Source organism: Micrasema longulum, unplaced genomic scaffold, assembly GCF_059751315.1.
Source record: "Micrasema longulum isolate JH-2025_06_02 unplaced genomic scaffold, ASM5975131v1 h1tg000072l, whole genome shotgun sequence".
Classification (NCBI taxonomy): Eukaryota; Metazoa; Arthropoda; class Insecta; order Trichoptera; family Brachycentridae; genus Micrasema; species Micrasema longulum.
The window spans coordinates 128,264-152,476 of NW_028277279.1; the positions used below are offsets into that span (position 1 = coordinate 128,264).

The following is a 24,213-nucleotide window of genomic DNA, read 5'->3' on the forward strand; positions in this document are numbered from 1 at the left end:
ATTTTTTGCTATTTTGAAATAAAAAATACAGAAATTATCGCAATATGCTATTTTATACATAAATAAAACACCTAAGTCCACTTTTGTCGTAAAAGTGTTTTTTTTAATTTAAATTAAATTTTTAAATCTTCTTTGTTTTAATGCAGAAAATATCAGTAGTCCTGGATATGCTACTTTTTATTTTTTCAAATTGCTTATTGAAAAAAAAATCTTGAAAAAATGAGTATAAAACTACAAAATGGTTGGTACATACATACATAATTAATGATAACGTACCTACCTCGCTAATAGAGTGAAAACTCGTGTTTAGAGAGGGAGATCGTTTTACATTTATTTTTATACATTTATTTATATAATATCACCACACATATTTATATTATATCATATGAATAATGATTTAAATATGCAGTTGTACTACTATGTCCTTTTAATATTTAAAAAAAAATCATTATTATCCATTGAAAGTTCTTTATAGATTGAAAATATTTAGGTCTTATAGTATGTGAAGAAAGTACTTTAACTGGTGGTTAATACCTATACGTATTGTTAGCAAAATACAACAGGGGTGGAGAAAATTTTAGAGAAGAAAATTTCTCTAAAAATTTTCATCCCTGTAAATAACAAACTCAAAATATTGTAACACGCATTCTTGTTGAATTCCCAAAATAATTTTTCAATTTTATTTGTTCACATATATGTACATTACAAAATGGAATATCTTAATTCATTTATATTAAAATAATTAAAACAATCAAGTTAAATTGGGTTGGGTATATATAAAAATAATACATAAGTATACATAATATCCAGAGTTGTTACATATGTAATATGTTTAAAAAAAGAGAGAATCTTGTAACGAAAAACTCCCTCAGAGACGTGAAAAATGTCAATGTCCAAAGTAATATTGTTCAACATTGAGATAGTCCTTCCAACCGGCATAACGATTTATTTATTTATTTATTAACGGACATTGTCCATGTATACAATTTATAAGGTTTAAATATTACAATAAAAGAATAGTTTAAAACATTTTTTAAAAAAGAAAGAAGCATTGACAAACATAAGGGACATCGAGACAAGATCTGGACTATTTATTTAGTGCTCGTTTAAATCGTTGTAAACTTAAACCAAAAAAGTCCAAATCTTGTCTTGAGTTAACAATACGACAAAGACGGGTCATTGGAGAATAAAGGCCATAGTTTTTTCTATGCTGATCGATGAACAGTACTTCATTGTTTCTCAACCTACGAGTCGGAATATTGAATTTTACTTGTCCCAGTAATGATGGAACATCATGCCGAACATATATATGAAGTCAATATTAGTTCTACGTTTTTGTAGACTAGAAATATTTAACATTGACTCTATTTCAGCATAAGAATAATTATCTCTCTCTAGTCCGAGCATCCACGCTATTTTTCGAAGCAAGCGATGTTGGACTGATTCAATATGATTTATGCGATTGACATATAATGGAGACCAGACCACTGAGGCATATTCTAGAAGAGGACGAACAATTGAGCAATAAAGAGTTTTGATTGTACGGACATTAGTAAAATCAGAAGATATTCTGTTAATGAAGCCAAGTAATTTCAGTGATTTATTTACTGTATTATCTATATGCTCGTTGTATGTCAGTTTATAGTCCAAAACAACTCCTAAATCTCTGATGGACTTGACTACATCAATTTTGGAGTTTTCTAATGGGTACTTGAAGGAAATTGGTTGTTTTGTTCTATGAAATGACATTATTTTGCATTTTTTAATATTTAGTTTTAATTTAACAGGATTGACAGGTTTATGCTGAGGCTGAATTATCCAGAACATAAAAGCTAATGGCCCCGCATAATTTTAGGGTTGTCAATAATACCGCGCAACAATCGAAAGAAGTGTGGAGTTAAATACACATTCCTTCTGGTGTTCAAAATGCTGTAACCAAGCATACCCTGGAGGAACTCAGTAGGATAAAACCATGGATAATCTCCGCACTCCCTCATGTAGAGAAACCGAAGAAATTTCTTCTGAACCCTCTCCACCATAGGAGAGTACTTCAACTCATACGGTCCCCAAATCATAGAGCCTAACGAGTTATAAAGAGTTCTCAGTACTCGTGTATTACGAAAAACCATGGCAGTACGCAAGACGAATCCTAGAATTTTCAACGAACTACTACAAACTTTTTCGATCAGATCATGAAATGTCAGGGAACCCACAAAAATGATGCCCAGATCTTTAACCTTCGAAGTCCGCATAAGATTTTGGTCATTCAACAAATGATTTTTTTTTTTCCTTCCAGAAATGATTATCTGCCTCGATGATTTGAAAAAGAAATATGGTGATATTTGCCGAGTGTGGATGGGACCAGAAATTTGCGTCGTATTGTCAGAAGCTGAAGACTTTGAGGTATTTTATAATTATATTTTATATCGTGTTTTTATGCGTGATACAACTTTAAATTGAAATTGAAAAAGCAAATAATAATTGTGGTAAAGGTTTGATTTTGTTGTGTTTGAATAAATAAAACTGCGCATTCGTGTTTTCAACTACACATAAATGATTTCTCCACAGAAATTTTAGTTTGTATGCTGACGATATGAAAATGTATTGTTCAATCAACTCTCCTTATGATTGCGATGCCATGCAAACGATTATTACGATCGTCTATAGTACTTTCATATCTTCAGTTTCAATTCAGAAGGATTTCGACTGATTTGATATTCTTGCACAAATCAATATCTAACTTTATAGATGCCCATGATATTCTTGCTCAGATAAACCTTTATGTACCTCACCGTAACTTGCGTACCAATGCTGTATCTGCTGTGGGTAATTATAAAACCTACATCGGATTATTTTCTCCTCTGACGAAGATCCTCAGAACAGTGAACAAAATCTCATTAAACGGTACTGTGATGTGTTCCCACAGCAAAGACAAGCATTAAATAAGCAAACGATGTTGTCACTCCTGACTCGCGATGACACACTTGCCATGTGCGCCTAGATTATGCCATAATTATAGCATTTGTAAATTTAAATAGACTTTAAGACTGTTTAGATTAAGTGTTATTATATTTATACTCATTAATGCCAATCTGTTAGGGCTTCTATAAGCCTGTTAATCAACTTTAAAAAAAAACAATAGAATGACCTAGCCTTAAACGTTTTGAAATACCATGAAATACTATTTGCCAGGAACAGAAAACTAATACTTTTTACCTATAATTTCAAATACATTAATATCTTTTACAATTTTTTTAATGGATATTAATGTTTAAAAAAAGGGATTTGGGAGTCAGCTTGGACACAAAACTTATTTTCAATACTCACATAGAGGCTATTTTATCAAATTCATATACCTAAAATGTTAGGGTTTTTCATAAGAGTGTGTAATTCGTTTAAAAATTCAAGCACTTCCATGGTACTAGATACTTTGTTAGTCAGGAGTCACTTAGAATACGCCTCCATCTGGAATTCTCAATACGAAATTTACGAAAACTTAATAGATAAAGTACAAAAAAGAATCATAAGTACACGCAATATAAATTCCCTGACTTCAGTAATCTAAACGTATATTCCCTCCACATACGGCGCATGGTTGTGGATCAATTATTTATTATACTTAATAATCGGATCGATTGTGCCAATTCGCTGGCTGAAATAAATTTCAATATTCCTATTATTCCTTCAAAATACTACGTTACTGAGCAACGACAAATGCCACGCAATAACACCACGGTATAACGCGTTTTTACGTAATATTCATTTTCAATCTATTATCTTCAAATCATTTTAATAAATTTTGGTTCAATACTTAGTTATTATAATACATTGAGTTTTTCTACTGACGTTTCTTGGTGGACCGGCATTTTAATTATAATAATAAAAATACGTATACAGTTTTATTCCACTTTTATTTATAAATTACCAGTGACCGGGTTTTGTCGTGACCGACATCGTCAGACTGGTGGGAGACTTAACAAATTTCCACGTTATACACAAGTGCAAGCAGGGGTTGTAAATCATTTTTTTATATAATTATGGAAATAATGAAGAAATATGGATATTCAAACATAGGCAAAATGGAGAATATTACACAGTGTGTAAAGTGGTCACTTAAAATCGGGTTGTGGTTATGTGGCTAGTGTCTCGGACTCACTGACTAAAGGTCCCCATGTTCTTATAGTGAGTTATTTACAACTCGTTGAAAATGACCCTCAAAATTAAATATTTGGGTCAATCATAAGAACGCAAATATTTATTTTTTCTATAAGTAAAAAAAAACAGTCAATGACAGGTCATAAGCCCTGTATATGCCTAGATTTCCATATTCCCTTTTCTAAGGTATTCTCCATCCCTGTTGTAATTTGTTACTCCATTTTCATTTTCTATTCATTAGTTTTATGTAGATTCCTTGTTATTAAATATGTATATAACTAAATGTGAGATCAGCGTGAACGGAGATATTCTGAATCAGGTAGAAGAATTTGTGTACCTGGGAAGTACGTTTACTAGGGACGGAAAGGCCGATAAAGATATTGAAAGGAGGGTGAGTGCCGGGAACAGGGTGAGCGGTGCACTAAAATCTACTTAGGCAAACAAATGTTTATCGCAGGAGGCTAAACTAGCAGTTCACAACGGAGTTCTAGTTCCAACTCTAATGTATAGGAGCGAAGTATGGAATTGGAAAAATAATGATGAAAATAGGTTGAATGCTGTCGAAATGCGATCCCTCAGGCGAATGTGTGGTAAAACGATGTATGATAGGTGCACAAATGTCGAGATCCGTGAAGTGTGTAAGGCTGAGACATGCATTATTGACAGAATCAAGAAAGGAAAGCTGCGTTGGTTTGGACATGTAGAGCGAATGGACAGCGAAAGAAGGACTAAAAGGATCTACGATGCAAATGTTGATGGATGCAGAAAACGAGGAAGACCGAGAAAGACATGGCACGATCAAGTCCATCAAAAACTTGAAGATGGACATGTCAAAAGTAGGAATAATCGGCGTGCGTGCATAAGAAGATGTATGAATGTAGAGGAAGCGAGGTATGTATGCCAAGATAGAGTGTTATGGCGTTCTATCCTCTCTGCCTACCCCTACGGGGAAACGGCGTGATGGTTTGTTGTTGTTGTTGTTGTTATACTAATTTTATGCAATAAATTTATGAAGTAAAAAATATAAAAAATAAAATGATATTTCTTTAGAAACGTGTATATTTATTATACGTCAGGGTATGTAACCGTTTTTGCACAACTGCGCAATTAAACAATTAAATAAATAAAACATCCCCTGGTTGAGACATTGATTTTTCAATTGAAATGTTTCCATTGTAAACCTTGAACGTCGTTGCTTAAGTCACTTTGATTAACTTAATTGACATTTTTTTCAGTGTGCAATGCTGAGCAAGCTTACATCCTGGAAAGGGTCTTCCTATGATATAATCATGACTGGCATGGGTGCAGGACTAGTCACATTATCTGGTAAGTTTATTTGAAGATGTTAGGATTCGTCTTGCGTACTGCTAGGGTTTTTGGTAGTACACGAGTACTGAGAACTCTTTATAACTCGTTGGTGCGAAGTAGACTCGAGAGTGGCTCGATGATTTGGGGACCGTGTGAGTTGAAGTACTCTCTTATGGTGGAGAGGGTTCAGAAGAAATTTCTTCGGTTTCTCTACATGAGGGAGTGCGGATATTATCCATGGCTTTATCCCACTGAGTTTCTCCAGGGTATGCTTGGTTACAGCAGTTTGAAGACTAGAAGGAATGTGTATTTAACAACGCACTTCTTTCGATTGTTGCGCGGTATTATTGACAACCCTGAAATTATGCGGAGCATTAGCTTTTATGTTCCTGATAATTACCTTAGACAGCGTCAACATAGACTGTTTCACATTCCAATATACAGGACCAACCTGCCAATGGTTATGCCTGTTGGAAGGGCTATCTCTATGTTGAACAATATCACTTTGGACATTGACATTTTTCACGTCTCTGAGGGAGTTTTTCGTTACAAGATTCTCTTACTTTTTTAACATATTATTCTTTGGATATTATGTATAGTATACTAATGTGTTTTTTTTACATATACCTAATTTTACCTAATTATTTATATATGTATGAATTAAGATATTTTATTTTGTAATGTACATATATATGAATAAATAAATGATAAATGATAAATGATAAATGATTTTATGTTTAAAAGCTTTAAAACATTCATTAAAAAAACCATGGACAAATGAGGGTATTAGAAGCAAAAACAGAAATCTCCACCAAAAACCTAAAATTAGTTATGGATTCCCAAATAGACTATACATAAAAACCTACCTACCTAAATAAAAGCGTAATTGAAAACGTCTTTTAATCTTGCAGAAACAGATTACAATTACACTACTTGACGCCGCAAGCTTAGCATTCTCCATTGAGTTGGGTGAGGCATAAATATAAATCTCACAATTCTTTTTTCAAAGTTTTTCGCGAAAATATCAGTAACTCATTCAATGGAGATTTCTAAGTTTGCTTTAAATACCCTCAAATATTGAATAACAGATAATTCACATAAAAAACATAGCATAAATGAAAGTATGACTAAATGAGAAATCACTGTGAATAGAGTTATACTAAAACAAGTAGAGGAATTTGTGTACCTGGGAAGTATGTTCACTAGGGATGGAATGACTGAAAAAGATATTGAAAGGAGGGTGAGTGCCGGGAACAGAGTGAACGGTGCACTTAAATTGACCTTGGCAAATAAATGCTTGTCACAAGAGGCAAAATTGGCAGTTCACAACAGAGTCCTGGTCCCATCCCTGATGTATGGGAGCGAAGTATGGACTTGGAAAAACAGGGATGAAAGTAGGCTGAATGCTGTCGAAATGCGATCTCTCAGGCGAACGTGTGGTAAAACTATGTACGATAGATGCACAAATGTTGAGATCCGTACATTATGTAAGGCTGAGACAAGCATTATCGACAAAATCAAGAAAGGAGCTCTGCGCTGGTTTGGACATGTAGAACGAATGGACAGCGAGAGAACGGCCAAGAATATTTACAATGCGAATGTTGATGGATGCAGAAATAGAGGAAGACCGAGAAAGACATGGCATGACCAAATTCAACAAACACTTAAAGATGGACATGTCAAAAGTCGGAATAATCGGCGCGCGTGCATGAGAAGATGTATGAATGTAGAGGAAGCGAGATATGTATGCAAAGATAGAGTGTTGTGGCGTTCTATCCTCTCTGCCTACCCTTACGGGGAAACGGCGTGATGGTTTGTTTGTTTGAAAAAACATAGCCAAAAATGTTGATCTCTGTGCTGTCAATAATCTATTGTCTAATCTGCACATTCTTGACATCGATACGATACATTATTATTCAACGAATCGATGTGAAACGTCTCTAAAAACGAAACAACTTGTTTTATAATAAACAATAACATTATTTATTGATTTATTTTATTTTATTTAGGATTTTTACAGCTATTACATAAACAAAATATGTAAGAAATGAGTTTACGTAATTATATGTGTGTGACGTTTGTATTCATGTGTATGTGAATGTGTGTATGCGTAAATAAATGAGGGAGAGGGTACATGTGCGTGTGTATTATTACCTACTAGTTAATTTATTATACATTTATACAATATTAATTTATACCATTTATTATTTAAGAATATTTTTGAGTTAATTTTCCAATACTTCTCTACTTAAATCCAGTTAACAATTTTTTACAAATTTATTTGATTGAATCCGGGTTATCGTTTTGCAATGTTCGGATAACATTTTGAATATTTTGGGGCCCAGAAACCTGAAATTTATTTGCTCGAATTCAGAGTTTGTGGTAGACTCCATGACCTATCCTCTAGTTTGACTTCTGGTAGTGTGGGAGTGTACTTATTACTTTATAATATTATGTCTTTTTTCTATTATTACTTATTTATTTATTTATTTTATAAGGTAAACAAACAGTGTGTACACATATGTTGCCAATTTCTTTGTATATTAGTGTAAGAAACTCATGCATACACCAAAAAAATTGTTTACACTTAATACAATAATTTAAATTATGTTCAATATAATAAATAGAGAAAAAACGAAATGAAAAAATATGTTTATAATAATAATATTAAAGTTAAATATCTGCTTCTCTCAAAATTTCTATAATTTTTGAGCTAAATTTACATACATTGTCACAAAAAATATCAGCCTCGGTAAATATATTGTTATATTGGTCGCATATTCTAGGTATTGTAGATTGTTTGAAATAGTTTGTTGACGCGTTTTCAGTGTAAAACAGAAGATTTTGTCTTGTCGGTCTAGATGACACACGGAGTGGAAGTCTTTCAAGTAGGTTTGGAGAATCAATTTTATTATTTATCAATTTAAATGAAAATAACTGGTCTAACATTATTCTTCGATTTTCAAGAGAGTTTGTTCCATGGTACTGCATACTTTCAGCATGATTAGAAAAGTTAATGTTTAACCGGTAGTCGACCTGCTTAAGAAAGTTTGGTTGGACCCTTTCTAGTCTATTAATACTTACAATTATTTGATTATAAATTTGTATAAACCACTTAATTTTTTTAATTACACGTCGACCGGTTTCGAGGTTACTACCTCATCGTCAGGAATTTAACTAACTTATAATTACACGCGTTGCTATTTATATAATAAAATATTTCATGAAAGAGACAGAAAATTGAAAGAAAGAGAGAGAAAGAAGATAAAATAAATCATAACGGGAATAGTTTAAAAGAGGACTCGAAGTTAAATTTAATTGATTATTTATTATTTGAAGTTTTTGATTAATGGCTTTACTAATTTCTAATCGTTCTAAATTATCTAAACGAAAACCATTTTTATTGACATGCAAAATTTCTACACACGTTTCTTGATTAAATTCATGGTTTTTGCATATAAGATGATTTGCGAATTCTGAAAAATTATTATTACTCAGACATCTTACATGTTCTTTGATTCTAACTTTAAATTTACGTGAAGTTTTTCCAAGATAGAAATTTGGGCAATTTAAACAATTTAATTTATAAATTCCCGAATGATTTAATTTATCATCCTTATCTTTACAATTTGTTAATATTTTACATATGTTATTATTAGTATAAAAAGCTGGTCTAATATTGCTAGGTAAAATTTGTGCTATATTATTAGAAAATGAATTAATGTACACAATTCTACGCCAGTTCTCATTTTTATTGGAAATATTTTGGGAACTGTATAAGTATTTTTTTCCTGTAGTTTAATTTAAGTTTTTTATTCAGAATATTGTCAATTTAATTTAGTTCATAGCCATTATTGAAAGCAAAGATTAGAAATTAGTAAAGCCATTAATCAAAAACTTCAAATAAAAAATAATCAATTAAATTTAACTTCGAGTCCTCTTTTAAAACTATTCCCGTTATGATTTATTTTATCTTCTTTCTCTCTCTTTCTTTCAATTTTCTGTCTCTTTCATACAATATTTTATTACATAAATAACAACGCGTGTAATTATGAGTTAGTTAAATTCCTGACGATGAGGCAGTAACCTCAAAACCGGTCGAAGTGTAATTAAAAAAAAAAGTGGTTTATACAAATTTATAAACAAATAAGTGTAAAATGTCATACCACAAAGTGAAAAATGTTTGTGATAACAATAATATATTAATACTTACATTATAGTAAGGTGACCAAATAGGAGTACAGAATTCTAGCTGGGGACGAACAAATGTTTTGTAGAGTTTTTGATATGTCTCTCTGCATGTTTAAATCGGCGGCCTCCGTGGTGTAGTGGTCAAGACGCTTGACTCACGCACGGAAGGTTCCGGGTTCGATTCCCGGTGAGAACACAAAAATAAAAAATGTGATTTTTCTCAAGCCTGGGTTCTCTGTGATGTAATTCACCACTGTAATTAGGCCTCCTGGTCTGTTGTGGTGCAAAAAAAAATGTAAAAAATGTAAAAATGTAAATGGTTTCGATACTCGCATAATATGACCATTTTATATATTATAACATACCGTACTATATATTACCGTTTTTGTAAATGCTCACTGAGCGTTTATGGTACTAAATAAATAAAGATATTCAAGCTTCAAACATTTTTTGTTTCAGGTGATACTTGGAAGCGGCACCGCAACATTATCAACCCGGCATATTCCATGAAGACGATTCGAGGATACCAACATATACACGATTTGTACGCCAAAACCTTCGTACAGGGCTTGGAAGAGATATGCGACAAGGGTTACAATGACGTCACAATATATTCCCTGAGATACTGGGGAGACACCATTTGCCGTAAGGACCAAATCATTATCCTCATCTCTATCAAAATTATTTATCTAACATTGTTAATGCTATATTTATGCACACTGGCACCTTCTAATCGATTCATTCTGGTCCACAGCGTGTCTTTTTAACTGGCCATATAATTTTTAGTTTGTTTTTATTTTATTTATTTGGATAACCAACAGCTTTAATTATCTTATATATATATATATATATTACAAAAAAAATAACAAATAAGCCAATTACAGGTTTTTACAAGTAGCATCACAGTAAATTAAAAAAGATTCTCGAACATAAAATGAATAGTAATAAAATGTAAATTCAAAAGAAAAGAAAAAATACTACAAACTATTTCGAAAGCAAACGCCGTACGTCATTAAGATTATTTGCAAATAAATCTATGTTAAATGATTGACTTATTCATTAAAATTATTAAAAGTTCGCCATAAATATGAATTTTAGAAGAGGTATGTGAAGAAGAGGGTTATTTCTTAAAACTTTGGAAGGAACATTGATAGAAAGTTTACATAGTAGTTCAGGACAGTCAATTGAACCAGAGGCAATTTTAAGTAAATAAATTATATCCGCTATTTCACGACGTTTTTGCAGAGGCAACAGGTGATGTTTTTTACATATATGAATATACTGGTCGGATTTAAACTCAAGTTTCAACCGGAAACACATGAACTTTACGAATTTTAAAAAAATATTTTCAATGCGTAATATCTGCACATTGTACATAGGACACCTCTTGTAATTATTGTTTGAAGCACTCTTGGGGAATCATCCTTTATGGATTCTGCCCTTTACCTACCACTACTTCCATCACTCCATTTCCCCGTAGGGTAGGTAAATAGGATGGACCGCCACACACGTCTACCCTGGCAGAAATTATTGGCCTTCTCCACATTCATACACCTTGTCTTATATGCCCTTTGATTCTGCCTGCTTTTGACATGACCAGACTTAAGATTTTGGTTCTTCTGATCATGTCGCGTCTTCCTTGGTCGTTCGAATTCCATGTTACCGTTCATTCGCGCCATATGTACCTGTTTTACAGTTTTTTGTCATTCATCCATTTTACACGACCAAACCATCTGAAAACTTTTTCTTAATTGCATCAATTATATCTGACTCAGATTTACACCTTCGCCTAATTTCATTATTTTTAACCCTGTCATACACTGAATTCGACCGCGTTCACTTTGCTTACATTCTTTCTCTGCTAGTTCCATGTTTCACTTCCATACATATGTGTTCGAACTAAAACTCCCTTGTGCACTACGAGTATAGCTTCGATTGACATATTTTTAGGCGTTGCCTAGTATTGGTTCAGCTGGATGAATCCCACCCACTTGATAAAGGTTTCAGCTCTTGTTCTTCACAAAAGTCAACAGATGGAAGAGTTGAGGAAATGTAGATGTTCAAACATAGGCAGAATGTTACACAGTGTGTATAATGGTCATTAAAACCAACCCTTGAGGTGATTTTTACAAAAATGGAGCTATATAAATTACCTAAATACAATAATAATAATGACCGGTCCATAAGCCCTGTGAATGCCTAGACTTCCATATTCTCCTCTCAAAAATATTTTCCATCTGTGTTGCAACAAATAAGAAGATTTCATCTCCCAATCCGAATAACCCAAATGCTTTTTTAATTTTTACATGTCAAAGTGTAAATTCTTATATTTTCTGTAGGGAAATATCACATACTATAAATACCGATATAAATATATGAACTTGATTTCGAATAATTAATTGTATTTTCAAAATCAATATGGATATTGTGGGGAAAAGTTTTGGTACAGAAAGGTAAAAAATAAATTCAATAAAAATACGTTCGCAGAAAAACACGACGTGTTTGGCCTTGGTTGTTGTAACGTCAAGTTTCGTGTTAATGTTCGAAGCAAATTTCAATGGCCAGGAACAAATAAATACGAATGGTGACGTATTAGGGGCGTGGAAAATGGAATGAACGTTTTTACGAGAATTCAAAATCATAAATTTAAAAATACTTTTAATACTACTAATAAATAGCTTTTTTTCTTACTGGACAGTATTTCATAGACCTTTATTACTTAAAAAAACTGGATTTTCCCTATTCTATGATTTACACAAGATACAAAGGTTCTTGTACGTATTTATATTTTTGAGAACTTAACAACCAAAGTATTTTACTTCTTTTTTTTACAGACAGCTTGTTCGACTGGGAAACAAAGTTCCATGAGGGAAATCACGACTATATTCTCTCCATGACACCGTGGTAAGTTTTTATTTGAATATGTGATTCCGGTTTTGTTTATCAGTTATGATATGGATGTAAATAAACGCTTTAATTAGTCGTAAAAAAATACTCAAATGGAATGAAAAATCAAATATGTCTTTGGGTTGGTAAACATCTTGGACACAAAATTTTAGATATTTAATTTTAAATTCTAGATTTTTTAATTATTTTATATTATTATTAATAATTTTCATAAAAAGTCCAGTTTTTTGTAAAATTCTGAACATATCTACTTTTACACATTTAGTAAATGTTATCACTGTAACTCTCCAAAAAAAGAGACTAACTCTAGTGCTTGGAGAGTGACTTACACTGTTTTAGTTGTTTATTTATGGGAGTTTTTATAATTTTAAATAAGAATAGATGAAAAAGAATAATAAAAAAATCATAGGATATATTAAGAAAAATTATAAATCAATAATACATTCATACTAATTAAAATTTAATGTTGTTTTAACACGTGTTCAAAAAAATTCTTTGGATTTATTTATTGATATATTATTTTTAATAGTTTTTAGTTCATTGGGAAGATTATTATAATTTTTTACACCTTTGAAGACAACGCTATTTTGACCATGACTTGTATGGAATTAAGGAATTTTAATATTATGTTGGTATCTGAGTGACTTATTCATCTCAAATTCTTTTTTTTTTTTTTCTTTATAAATTTGCATAATAGAATTTATTTTATACAGAGTGTCTACTGTATGCACCTTGAATGTTTTATATAGACTTTCCGTATTAAATGTTGAGGGTTTCTTTAAAATTACTTTAATAAATTATCTTTGTACTATTTTAAGAGTTTTTAGATTTGTTATTTTAGCATTGACCCGACAATAAGTTTTATTTTTTTCCAGGTCTGCTCGTTTGATACATGAGAGAATCGTTAAGGTTTGGCTCCAACCAACACTGACATATAAATTGACTGAACACGGGAAACTATTCTACGATTACATCAGCACGTATCAAGGGTATTACTATGAGGAAATCAAGAAGAAGTTAGCGGATTACATAGAGGCAAACCCCATACATACTTCTGATACCAAAAATAAAAAAGAATCAAATCGTGAGTAAAAATGATACAGTATTTCAACTTCATAATTCCTGGATTTTTGTACCAAATTGTGTACATTGATGTTTTTTAAACTTGTTTAATTACAGGTTATCAAATAAGATACTTTAAATTCCAATGCAAATATACACATTTTCATATAGACAATTCAATTGTACAGACCCATAAGTATAAGTTGGCGAAGCGATGGGAAAGCACTGAAGTATATTTTAGGGTTTCCAGACTAAAATGTTTCCAGATTTTAGGTCTTTAACATATTGTTATGAATTCTTAGATCTGCCAACAAACATACCAGTCTCGATTTTTTTTTATAACAAGTTGTTTTCTTTCAAACGATCACTGAATCAAATTCACTCAAATTCAAATTCACCTCTCTCCTGCTTCTACTCCCGAGTTTACTATATACCATTGTGTCTTTATATTTTCCTTTAAAATATTTTTTTATGCATAAATATGTCCTTAAAAATGCCAATTGGGTGTATTAAACAAATAAATAAACATCGTATGAAATTTCAGAAATTAAAATATATATATTGCATAATATACAAATATATTGAATTAAAGACGTATCTTATAGAAATTCTACAGGAATATCTAAAAATGCCTTCAGCTAAGAGAATTCATCTCCAGAAAATAATTTGAGCCTTTTGTTTCCTTTGAATACATTTTTATTATTTATATACATAAAATACAGGATTGTAAAAAAAATCTAATTAATAAAAAATAAGAATTAAATATAAGTGGGATCAAACAAATGGATGCCTGACATATCAACATCATCAAACAGGAATTGGTCATCAAGGTTTAGGCAATCATGACGGATGACGTGGTCATAGTGTGCTTTTGATTCCGCTGAAGTAATATATTGAAATGCCTCTCGGTCAATTTTGGAATTTCTGCTTTGTCCCTTCCAACATTATTTTCTGCAACCTTTCTTTAACCGAGCTCCAAATCAACTCGATTGGGTTCAGGTCACAGTGGTAAGGAAGCAACCGTAAAACTATAAGTCAATTTCTTACACGGGAGGCTTTTAATTCAATTCAAGAATTATTAAAAGTCCCGGTTTACGCATTGTAGATAGGTACGATAAATTGTTTTCCAATAGCCAGTCGCACAATTTCTGTCTTGTTGTTTCAAATGGGTGTTTTATTTAATTTGACGCATGGTATGGAGCATTGTCAACAACAATAATTGATGATCCGGTAAATTTGACAAGAGTTTCTCAACTAGCCATTTCCGGAAATTTTTCGCGTTCATCTCACTGTGGTACACCACTTTTTGTATTTGATTTAAATATTAATGAAGCATCTTTATACGCTAAAACAATACTCACTTATAGATTGAAAAACAACTCTTACTCAAATAAAAGACAAAACCCTCACAATAATAACAGTTTATAACAGTTTTATTTATTTAGTACCATAAACGCTCAGTGAGCATTTACAAAAACGATAATATATAGTACGGTATGTTATAATATATAAAATGGTCTTATTATGCGAGTATCGAAACCATTTACATTTTTACATTTTTTACATTTTTTCCATTTTTTTTTTGCACCACAACAGGCCAGGAGGCCTAATTACAGTGGTGAATTACATCACAGAGCACCCAGGCTTGAGAAAAATCACATTTTTAATTTTTGTGTTCTCACCGGGAATCGAACCCGGAGCCTTCCGTGCGTGAGTCAAGCGTCTTGACCACTACACCACAATACATCACATACAAATAATATAATCACTAGGTCCTCAACACATAGACAACTTAAACAAATACAAACTAATACCACTTTCAGACAAAGGGATTTTGAGTATTATTCAATTAAAATCTATAACCTACTTCCACTATCTATTAAAGCAATTAGTAATGAGAAAATGTTTGAAAAGGCTATTAAATGCTATAAAAAAATGGATAGTGGAGATAGGTAGAAGTAAAATGGATTGTCTCATTCGACCATAGCAATACTGAATCAACTGCTCCACAACTGCATAGCTTATGTTAGGTTTTTGTTATTTTCATCGTGTGTTTTGTAATATAAATAATACAGATGTACATAAATACCTTGTTTTTAAAACTGTCTGAATATTTGTTAATTATCTCTGTTTTTTAAGTTAGTCTTCTTTGTTTATTCTCAAATGTAATTTCAAAAAATCTAATTGTTAAGTGTCCTCGGCACGGGAAACCCCAGTGAGGTTACATTATTTGTATTATTAACTATAGTTTGAAAGCGAAAAATATGAATAAATAAATTTTTTAAATTAAAAAAATATTTAACAAAACATGCTTCACTTCCAGCATTTTCAATAATCCACCGAGTACCCAATGAAAAATCTTTTAAAAATCCGGGTATTTCATTTGATTGCCAACACTTATTCATTAAATATGATGAGTGGATGTATGTCTCACCAAGGTATATGACTGGCCGTCTATCATCACAACCAATGTATAAAAAGATAAATACTTGATTTCTTATTATTTACAAAAATATGAGCAAAATAATGATGAAAGTAGGTTGAATGCTGTCGAAATGCGACCCCTCAGGCGAATGTGTGGTAAAACGATGTATAATAGGTGCACAAATGTCGAGATCCGTGAAGTGTGTAAGGCTGAGACATGCATTATTGACAGAATCAAGAAAGGGGTGCTGCGTTGGTAAGTGTAAATACATATATATGCATGTTCATGTGTGTATATGTATGTGTATTTATTTATTTAACTTTTTGTACATAATGTTATTTGTACATTGGCGGGCTTATTGCCAAATGGCAATTTCTTCCAACCAACCAATAAAATAAAAGCTTTATTTTTATAATTCAAGTTACAGAACATATTCAATAGGAAAAAAAAGATTAAAAAGCTAAAGATATATAAAAATAGAAATAAACGTATTTGTTTATAAATTACCTTAGATCAAAACTATTACTCAATAGGAAAAAGGAAAAAAGAGGAAAGAGGAAAAAAAAAGGAGGAGAGATTAAGGAAGAGAGAGGAGATGTTTCTTCAGACGTGATTTAAACAGAGATAATGTAGTAATTCTACAGTCGAGCCGCATGGATACTATATGAGTTAGAGAAGAAAGAGGAATTGTGGATGGGTATTAAGAGAGTGCCTGGAGAATTAGAACGAAGAGGTAAACCATGAACTGATTAGCGTTGAAATTTTTCACGCATGTATAGAGGAGTGTTAGGACTATGAAGTACATTGAACAGAAGTGAGAGGGAGTGATAGTCTCTCCGCTGTCTAATTTTGAGCCATTTCAGTTGCCTACGATAATCAGAAATGTGTGAAAATGTGTATGTATGTATGTATGTATATATATATGTATATATATGCATATGTATATACATGTGTTTTGTTTTATTATATTTTTGTTCCTATATTTATTTTATTTTTTTAAAGTTTTATTCATTTTAACAAATAAGTAACATACATAATTGTATTTTTGTTCCCGCAAAGCCGAAGCTTGTCTGCGGGTTATATTACATATGAAGCCCATATTTGATCTTGTTATTCGATGCTGTTATTTATGTATTGTTTATTACTATGACTGTGTTTGTTTCAAAAATAAACAAAGGTAGGAATACAACTTTTACGCTTCAGGTGCCAGTTCAGGGACTATGAAAAATTCTAAATCATTCATCGTTTATAATAAATATTTTATGTCAACCATATCGGTAATCAAAACCGAGACCTCTTGCATGGTAAGCAAACGCGCCGACCATAACACCACCACAAAAACTTATTACATATTATTTAAGTTATAGGAGAAATACATATTCGACTCAAATAAAATATTTTGCATTTACTTTTAATTTTAATGTAATTTTACTTTCTCCAACAGTGCTGGATGAACCTCTATATGGTTTTGATGACGAAGAAATCAACAAGGCTGGAAAGCGTCAAACTGTCTTTCAGGTCCTGGCCGAGGCTGTTCGGGCTGGAAATTGCACTCCTGAGGAAATGGCAGATGAATTTAATAATACCATTAGCCCAGTAAGTACACATAGAAATACCAATAATTCATATCCAGGAATTATTAAAACTTTCAACTAAACTTAAAGATACGATGTGTAAAATAACTTCATGAAAATATTTAATTACGAAGCAAATGTTGATGGATTTAGAAATTGAAAAAACCGATAAAGACATGACATGACCAAATCCAACAAGTACCTGAAGACAGAGATCTTAAAAGTCGGAATGACCGGCGTACATGTATAGTGTAGAGGAAACGAGGTATTTACGCAAAGAAGAGTGGTGTGGCTTTGTAAACGGCGTGATAGTTCTTTTTGCTGTTTTTCAAGTATACACAGTCAGTTTACGTCAAAAACAACCAAAACCATTTGTTGACTTCTGTCTTTCTTTCCAGGGTATGGACACTGGGTATACCCAGCTCTGTTCCTTCATGCTGCTGATGGCAATGCACAAGGAATGCCAGGACAAATTGTGGAAAGAGATCAAAGAAGTATACAAGGACGATATGGACGCGGAGGTCACTTCAGAGCATTTCACCAAAATGCCCTACCTGGACATGTGCTTGAAGGAGACTATGAGACTCTTCCCGACGGGACCTGTCCAGTTGAGATATTTGCACTCTGATTTTTACATGAAGAGCAGTAAGACTTGGCTATTATTTTTTTTCTGATGTAATATATTTTAACTCTCCTGAACTATCGTCGTCATCGCCATTATATCTTCATGTAAATCCATTGCAGGATATAAATATCCCCCTGTTATCTTTCTTCCTGGTTCTGTGCTGTCCTTATCCACTGCCTCGATAAATAGCATCTGACCATCTTATTGGTGAGAATTTTTCGGACCTTTTATTCCTCGATCTCCACTTGAGAACACACTTCGTCCATCTATCGTCAGATATACGAGCGATTGGGCATGCCTATTTTCGCTTCAGCCAACTAATCTTTTCCACCACATCGCACATTTTTGTTTGACTTAGGATCCTATGGTATCTCGTTTTATATCTTAATTTCATTCCAAGACAAACGCGTTTCGAAATTCTCTATATATCTTGGTTGAGAAACTGCTAGGTGAGAGTTAGGTTTATAGAACGAGTAGGAAATATTTAATAAATACCAAAAAATGGAGCCTGAAAATTTGGAATTAAGTTTACAAAATTTCAACAAGGCGAGTTTTATCTTCTAAATTCTTATAAACCGACAAAAGAGCTACTTCTATGTTAAACAATATAGCTTATGAAATTGAAATGTTTGTATATCTAAAAGAGTTTTTCGATGCAAGGTTATCTAGCACTATACAATTTATGTCTGCATATATACGCAATGTATGTAAAAAATAAATTAATTTATACTGTGTTGTTTTAATCAACAGGAGACATAACACTTCCCGCTGGTGCAACGATCATATTCTGCAACTATCTTCTCCATAAAAATCCCAAGTATTGGAAGGACCCAAAAACTTTCATTCCTGAGAGATTCCTTCCCGAGGAGTCCGCCAAGAGGCCACACTTTGCCTTTGTTCCATTCAGCGCTGGACAAAGAAACTGCATTGGTAAATTTTATGTACATATTATATCCTGACGATAAACTCAACGATAGTTTTATCGTCGACATATATACCAACGATAAACTCGATGTTGGTTTGATCCGGCTTATTAAATGTATTAACATATCTGGACTCCACACCGGATTTGGCTCGAACTAACCTATTTTATTTCATTTAAAAATTATTAAAAAGACCAGTTAATTTATCGTAAAATAAAAAAAAACATTGATGGTGCTAGTTACATTTTTTATTTGTAAAAATATTTGGATTCTTATGATTTACACAAATATTTCATTTTGTGGGTCATTTAAAACGAGTTGTAAATAACTCGCTATTGAAAAATAGTAATCAAATTGGGGTAGAGTGGGATTCGAACCACGGACCTTTGAGCCGCAAGTCCGAGACCCTAGCCACGGGACCACAACCCGATTGTTAGTCCCTGTTTTATTGGTCTCGTCTATCCTGTTTTAGAATGTCGTACCATAAAATCCGTAGAATATGTTTTTTTGATTCAGCGATAAAACTTTTTTAATTCCAATTTTAAACAAATCAAAATATTCTAGTGCTATAATATCTGTACCTTGAAACTGAAAACCTGGAAGTCACATTTTTCGCAAAATCGAGTTATGAATGTCATTTTGTTCATATATTCAGATTCTTTTAATGCTAAAAACATTGGGAGTTCTTCGGTATACCACTACTGAAATAACTTGTTCTAAAACACCAGTAATGAAGTAATAATACTCATGCTTTTAACAACATTTAACGGTTTGCTGGTATTAAAGCAGTGTATACCGAATAAATTCCACATTTTTTATAACAAACAACCTCTGACGCAGCGAGGGATTTTGAACAAGATTGAGTCTTATTGTCATAATCAACCATACTTCAGCATTATTTCATTTCTTTTGCCGTTAATTTTATTATTTTTCACATACTGTTTACTTTCAATAACTGTTTCATTGCTATTAATTTAATGTCATTAAATTTTTATTTACCTGTTATTTGCATAAATAATTAATGGCACGTAATTTAATGTTTTTATTTAAATTTATTTCAACAAAGGGGGAAAAAAATTGAGAAGGGAAAGTGGAAGTCTAGGCATTTACAGGGCTTATGACCTGTCATTGGCTGATTTAAGTGGCCATTTTACACACTGTGTAACATTCACAATTCTGACCATGTTTGAACACCCACATTTCCTCAACTCTTCCATCTGTTGACTTTTGTGAAGTAAAAGAGCTGAAAACTTTATCACGTGGGTGATAAAGAGATAATGACATCATTTTTATTAGGTCAGATCAGGTCACCAAACGCATGTTTTTATTTATTCACGAAATGACATAAACGTAAATAAGTCACCCAGATTATCGGTAAGTCAGAACGAAACTATCGCAAAGCTAATTTGGTCGTTTTAATTATTTTTTTATAGTAAATATGCTATTTGTATCGGAATAAAATTGACCTAACCGGCTTCCGGTCACTATGTGTTTGTCTGCGTTGCATCCTTCACACAGCAATGTAAAACACAACACCAATTGCGTGGCTTCCGTTCTGACACGGATCCTAAATTCTCTGGGTAATAAAGAGACCAATGCAATGGTTTTGTCCTATTCCCACTCGAAATTTGAATTATTTTTAATGCAGAAAGGTGGATAATGTTCATTGAAGTCATTTTATGATCTTAACTTTTTAGTTAAGTCATTTTTATCATAAAGGTGCGATTTGAAATAGTTTTACAACTTCAAACCACTCTCCTGATCAATTGACTAAATGTGATTTACAGCATTTCAGCTTTAAGGTACAGATACATTGGCCAATGATGCTAACATTTAAGTTCTACAGCTCAAAATACCTGCTCTAAAATGCAACGCTGATTATTGTACTTATATATGTTTTCATTGTTTTCAGGGCAACTTTTTGGCATGGATGTTTGGAAGACAGCTGCTATATACACAATCAGAAACTTTGAATTGTATTCGGATCAGAAGCTTGAAACTCTTCCTATTAAAGCGGATATATCCTTCCGAAGTGCAGTAGGATACAATATGAAAGTAACGAAGAGAAATCGAAATGCTTAAAGGCTCGGTCATAGATAAGCCATGACTGAAAATTCATCCTAAGTGTAACATCAAAATATCTATACCAGATCAAAAACTAATGCATCAAAATTGTGATAATTATCAGTTTATTTATTAAGTAATTCACATTTATAAACAAAGTAATGTTGTTTTCAATTTACAATATATTCCTCATCCTTACCAAGAAAACGCATTTTACTGTTTTCTTTGATGCATTTTATTTGTTGACAACAACTTTTTTTAATATGAAAACATACACAAAAAACAATATTTTCCTTTAAAGTAAAGTTTTGATCTGAGAAAATAATTGAGAGAAATCTAAAAAAACACTGGGGAGCTTACTATGCTAACATCCAAGTTGAAATCCCTCTGAAACCTTCATACTGGCACCTTTTATTAACTGTTATACAACTTAAACCATTTGTCGTTTGAGATCTGGCCATTGTTCGCTCCCGGCCAATCTCTTAAAAATAAAATGTGTAACCTCTCCATTTTGTGAATGTGATCAGGTCGGTGAAACAAATCATGTTTTCTTATCATATTAGTTTACATTATCAATAACTTTTCAAAAAATAAACGTAAACAAAGAGCATAGTTGTTAACTTGTCAAGTGTTCATGTCAAGAAGTAAGCAATAAAAAACTAAGTCAATAAAGGATCGTTTCAACCGTTAATGGTTATCAAAATAAAGATGAAAGAAAATGAAGAGTCCGAAGAGTGGCTTTTCTAGATAGTAAGTAGATACCACTGCCATGTGGCCTACTGGCTGCTTGATAATTCCTGGAAGATAGTTGATGCACATGTGTAGTTACAGAGGGATAATGCCTATTGTTCCAACGACTTGGTGTTCATTTTAGTTGGTATTGTTCCGTTTTATGAGACGCAACATTCCTGTTCAATTAACTTTGTTACATTTATATTAGACAAACGCGTGTATGAGACGTTTGATTTATCATTTTGTATGTTATCAGAAGGTAGATATTTAATATATTGTGTATTTAACTAAAAAACGTAAGTTCACTTTTAGTAGCACTGTTGTAATATAGTGATTATGGGGGGGTAGTGTTCGAAATAGCTAAATTTGCGTCAAAATTTGATGCGTTCTTAAACGGTTTTAATAGATTCGCATTTTTTTTACGATTTTAAGGTAACAGGCGCACCATAGTTTGAAAGTTTCCATTGTTCAATATTTGTCATATATTTTGGTAAGAATGAAGTGTAAGGCAATGCTTTCAAATTTATAGCCTCCCTTTTTTACTGTTTTTATATATCATGACTACACATCAACGACTTATAAACACTAAATCAATGTTTTTTAACAGTTAACAACTTATTTTCAAATTTTAAGCTATGGTTTGAGAGGAACTATATTTCCCGCCCAGCCCGTACGGGAATGAGCGCGAAGTTTAGATTGAAATTTGTTGCAAAAGAGAAGGAATTTCATTCTTGAATTTTTGAAAAGTAAAACATTGAATTAAGAAGATAAAAAAAAATCAACAAAACCAGATTAACGTGTACTTAAATATATTTGAAACAATAAAAATATAAAAATAGTAGGTGCTCATAAATGTAACTTTTGTTTACAAAACAAAAATCAAAAGTACCCTTAAAATAAGGATTTAAAATATCTGAATAAAATAAGAAAAAAAGAAAGGGTTTTAAAGAAAGTCGTAAAAATGAATAATATTTAACAATGTTTGAGTATGTCCAAATGCTTGCAGGCTGGCTGGATTTTCTCCCTAAGGAGTTATATTCACTTTGTAATCGTGATAACTTTTTCATATGATACCGATGTAACTAAGCATTTAACTTGACACTGGCAAAAATATTCCTATTAAGTCGATAATTGCCATTAATTTTATTATGTTTTTTTTTTTTTTAAGTAATGCTTTTGCCAATTGAAGACTGTACTGTACTGTAACAAAATACACTTACATGAACAGTTGCAAATATGTTGTTTATTTATAAAAACATAATTGCATAACCCTTATCGGTTGTTTTGCTTTTGATATTATGCTTAAAACAATATAAGAATTGTAACCATACGATTGGGGGTTGGTTTTAATTTTATATACATTTCGTGGAGGTAAAGGGTCTCTTTAAAAGCTTAATAAAAATTTTGTAAAAATTACCATTTTTTATTTTAAATATATTATATGTGTCTCGCTTCAAACAAAGATTCTGCATTATCTCTTTGTTTTTTTAAATAATATTTCAAATAATTTTGTTAAGTACCATATTACATTTTTTATACTTTCAACCATAGAATTAAGAATAGACCAGACGGACCGTAGAATCATATTTAAATGCATCGGACTGTGTTAAATAATCCCCTCACTATGCCCCACTTTCGCCACGCGCATTCGTGATGTTGCCGCGTAATGTTGCACGATGGGAAAAAATAATCATAACAAACAAAAAAAGGTAAGGTAAAAAAAACAATCTGTTAATTTCTCTAAAATTGTATAGTGCACGTGGAAATATTGATTGACACAACAGAGTAGATAAGTAAAGGGTCAGTTAATAAGAGTAATTGAATTAATAAACTTTAAACTTAAAATGTAAAACAAATTTAATTTTACATAAAACGGATATTTTTATATCATGTTAAATAATATTTGATGTTTTGAAGATAATGTCAGTCAAATGTCTACCACAGAGTTGTTTAATCCGAGGTCTAATTTTCATTATTTCTCTTATTAGATGACTAAAGTAGGGTAAAAAACTTTACTACCCTGGCAACACTAACGAAATGTTCATTTTGATTTCTTCGACAGATAGAAAAATAATTCAATTTTTATTTATTTTATTTGGGATTTTTACAGCTATTACATAAACAAAATAAGTAGAAAAATATTAACAATACTAGAGCCAATTAGAAAAATGCACTGTAAATCTAATGACACAAAATATATAAGAAAAGAGTTTTCGTAATTGTATGTGTGTGACGTTTGTATTCATG

General features: G+C 31.9%; 1 protein-coding gene across 1 annotated transcript in view; it reads left to right on the top strand.

The window, feature by feature from the left end:
- Positions 1–21,941, top strand: part of LOC148284970 (cytochrome P450 4C1-like) — a 31,986-nt gene extending 10,045 nt beyond the window's left edge. Inside the window, exons 3-11 of the mRNA XM_088231955.1 lie at positions 2,297–2,403; positions 5,391–5,481; positions 10,114–10,299; positions 12,489–12,558; positions 13,437–13,645; positions 17,493–17,644; positions 18,021–18,267; positions 18,998–19,177; positions 21,083–21,941. Of these exons, the coding sequence (XP_088088081.1) occupies positions 2,297–2,403; positions 5,391–5,481; positions 10,114–10,299; positions 12,489–12,558; positions 13,437–13,645; positions 17,493–17,644; positions 18,021–18,267; positions 18,998–19,177; positions 21,083–21,252 (1,412 nt within the window). The 3' untranslated portion in view covers positions 21,253–21,941. The remainder of the gene's footprint in view (positions 1–2,296; positions 2,404–5,390; positions 5,482–10,113; positions 10,300–12,488; positions 12,559–13,436; positions 13,646–17,492; positions 17,645–18,020; positions 18,268–18,997; positions 19,178–21,082) is intronic.
- Positions 21,942–24,213: the final 2,272 nt, after the last annotated feature.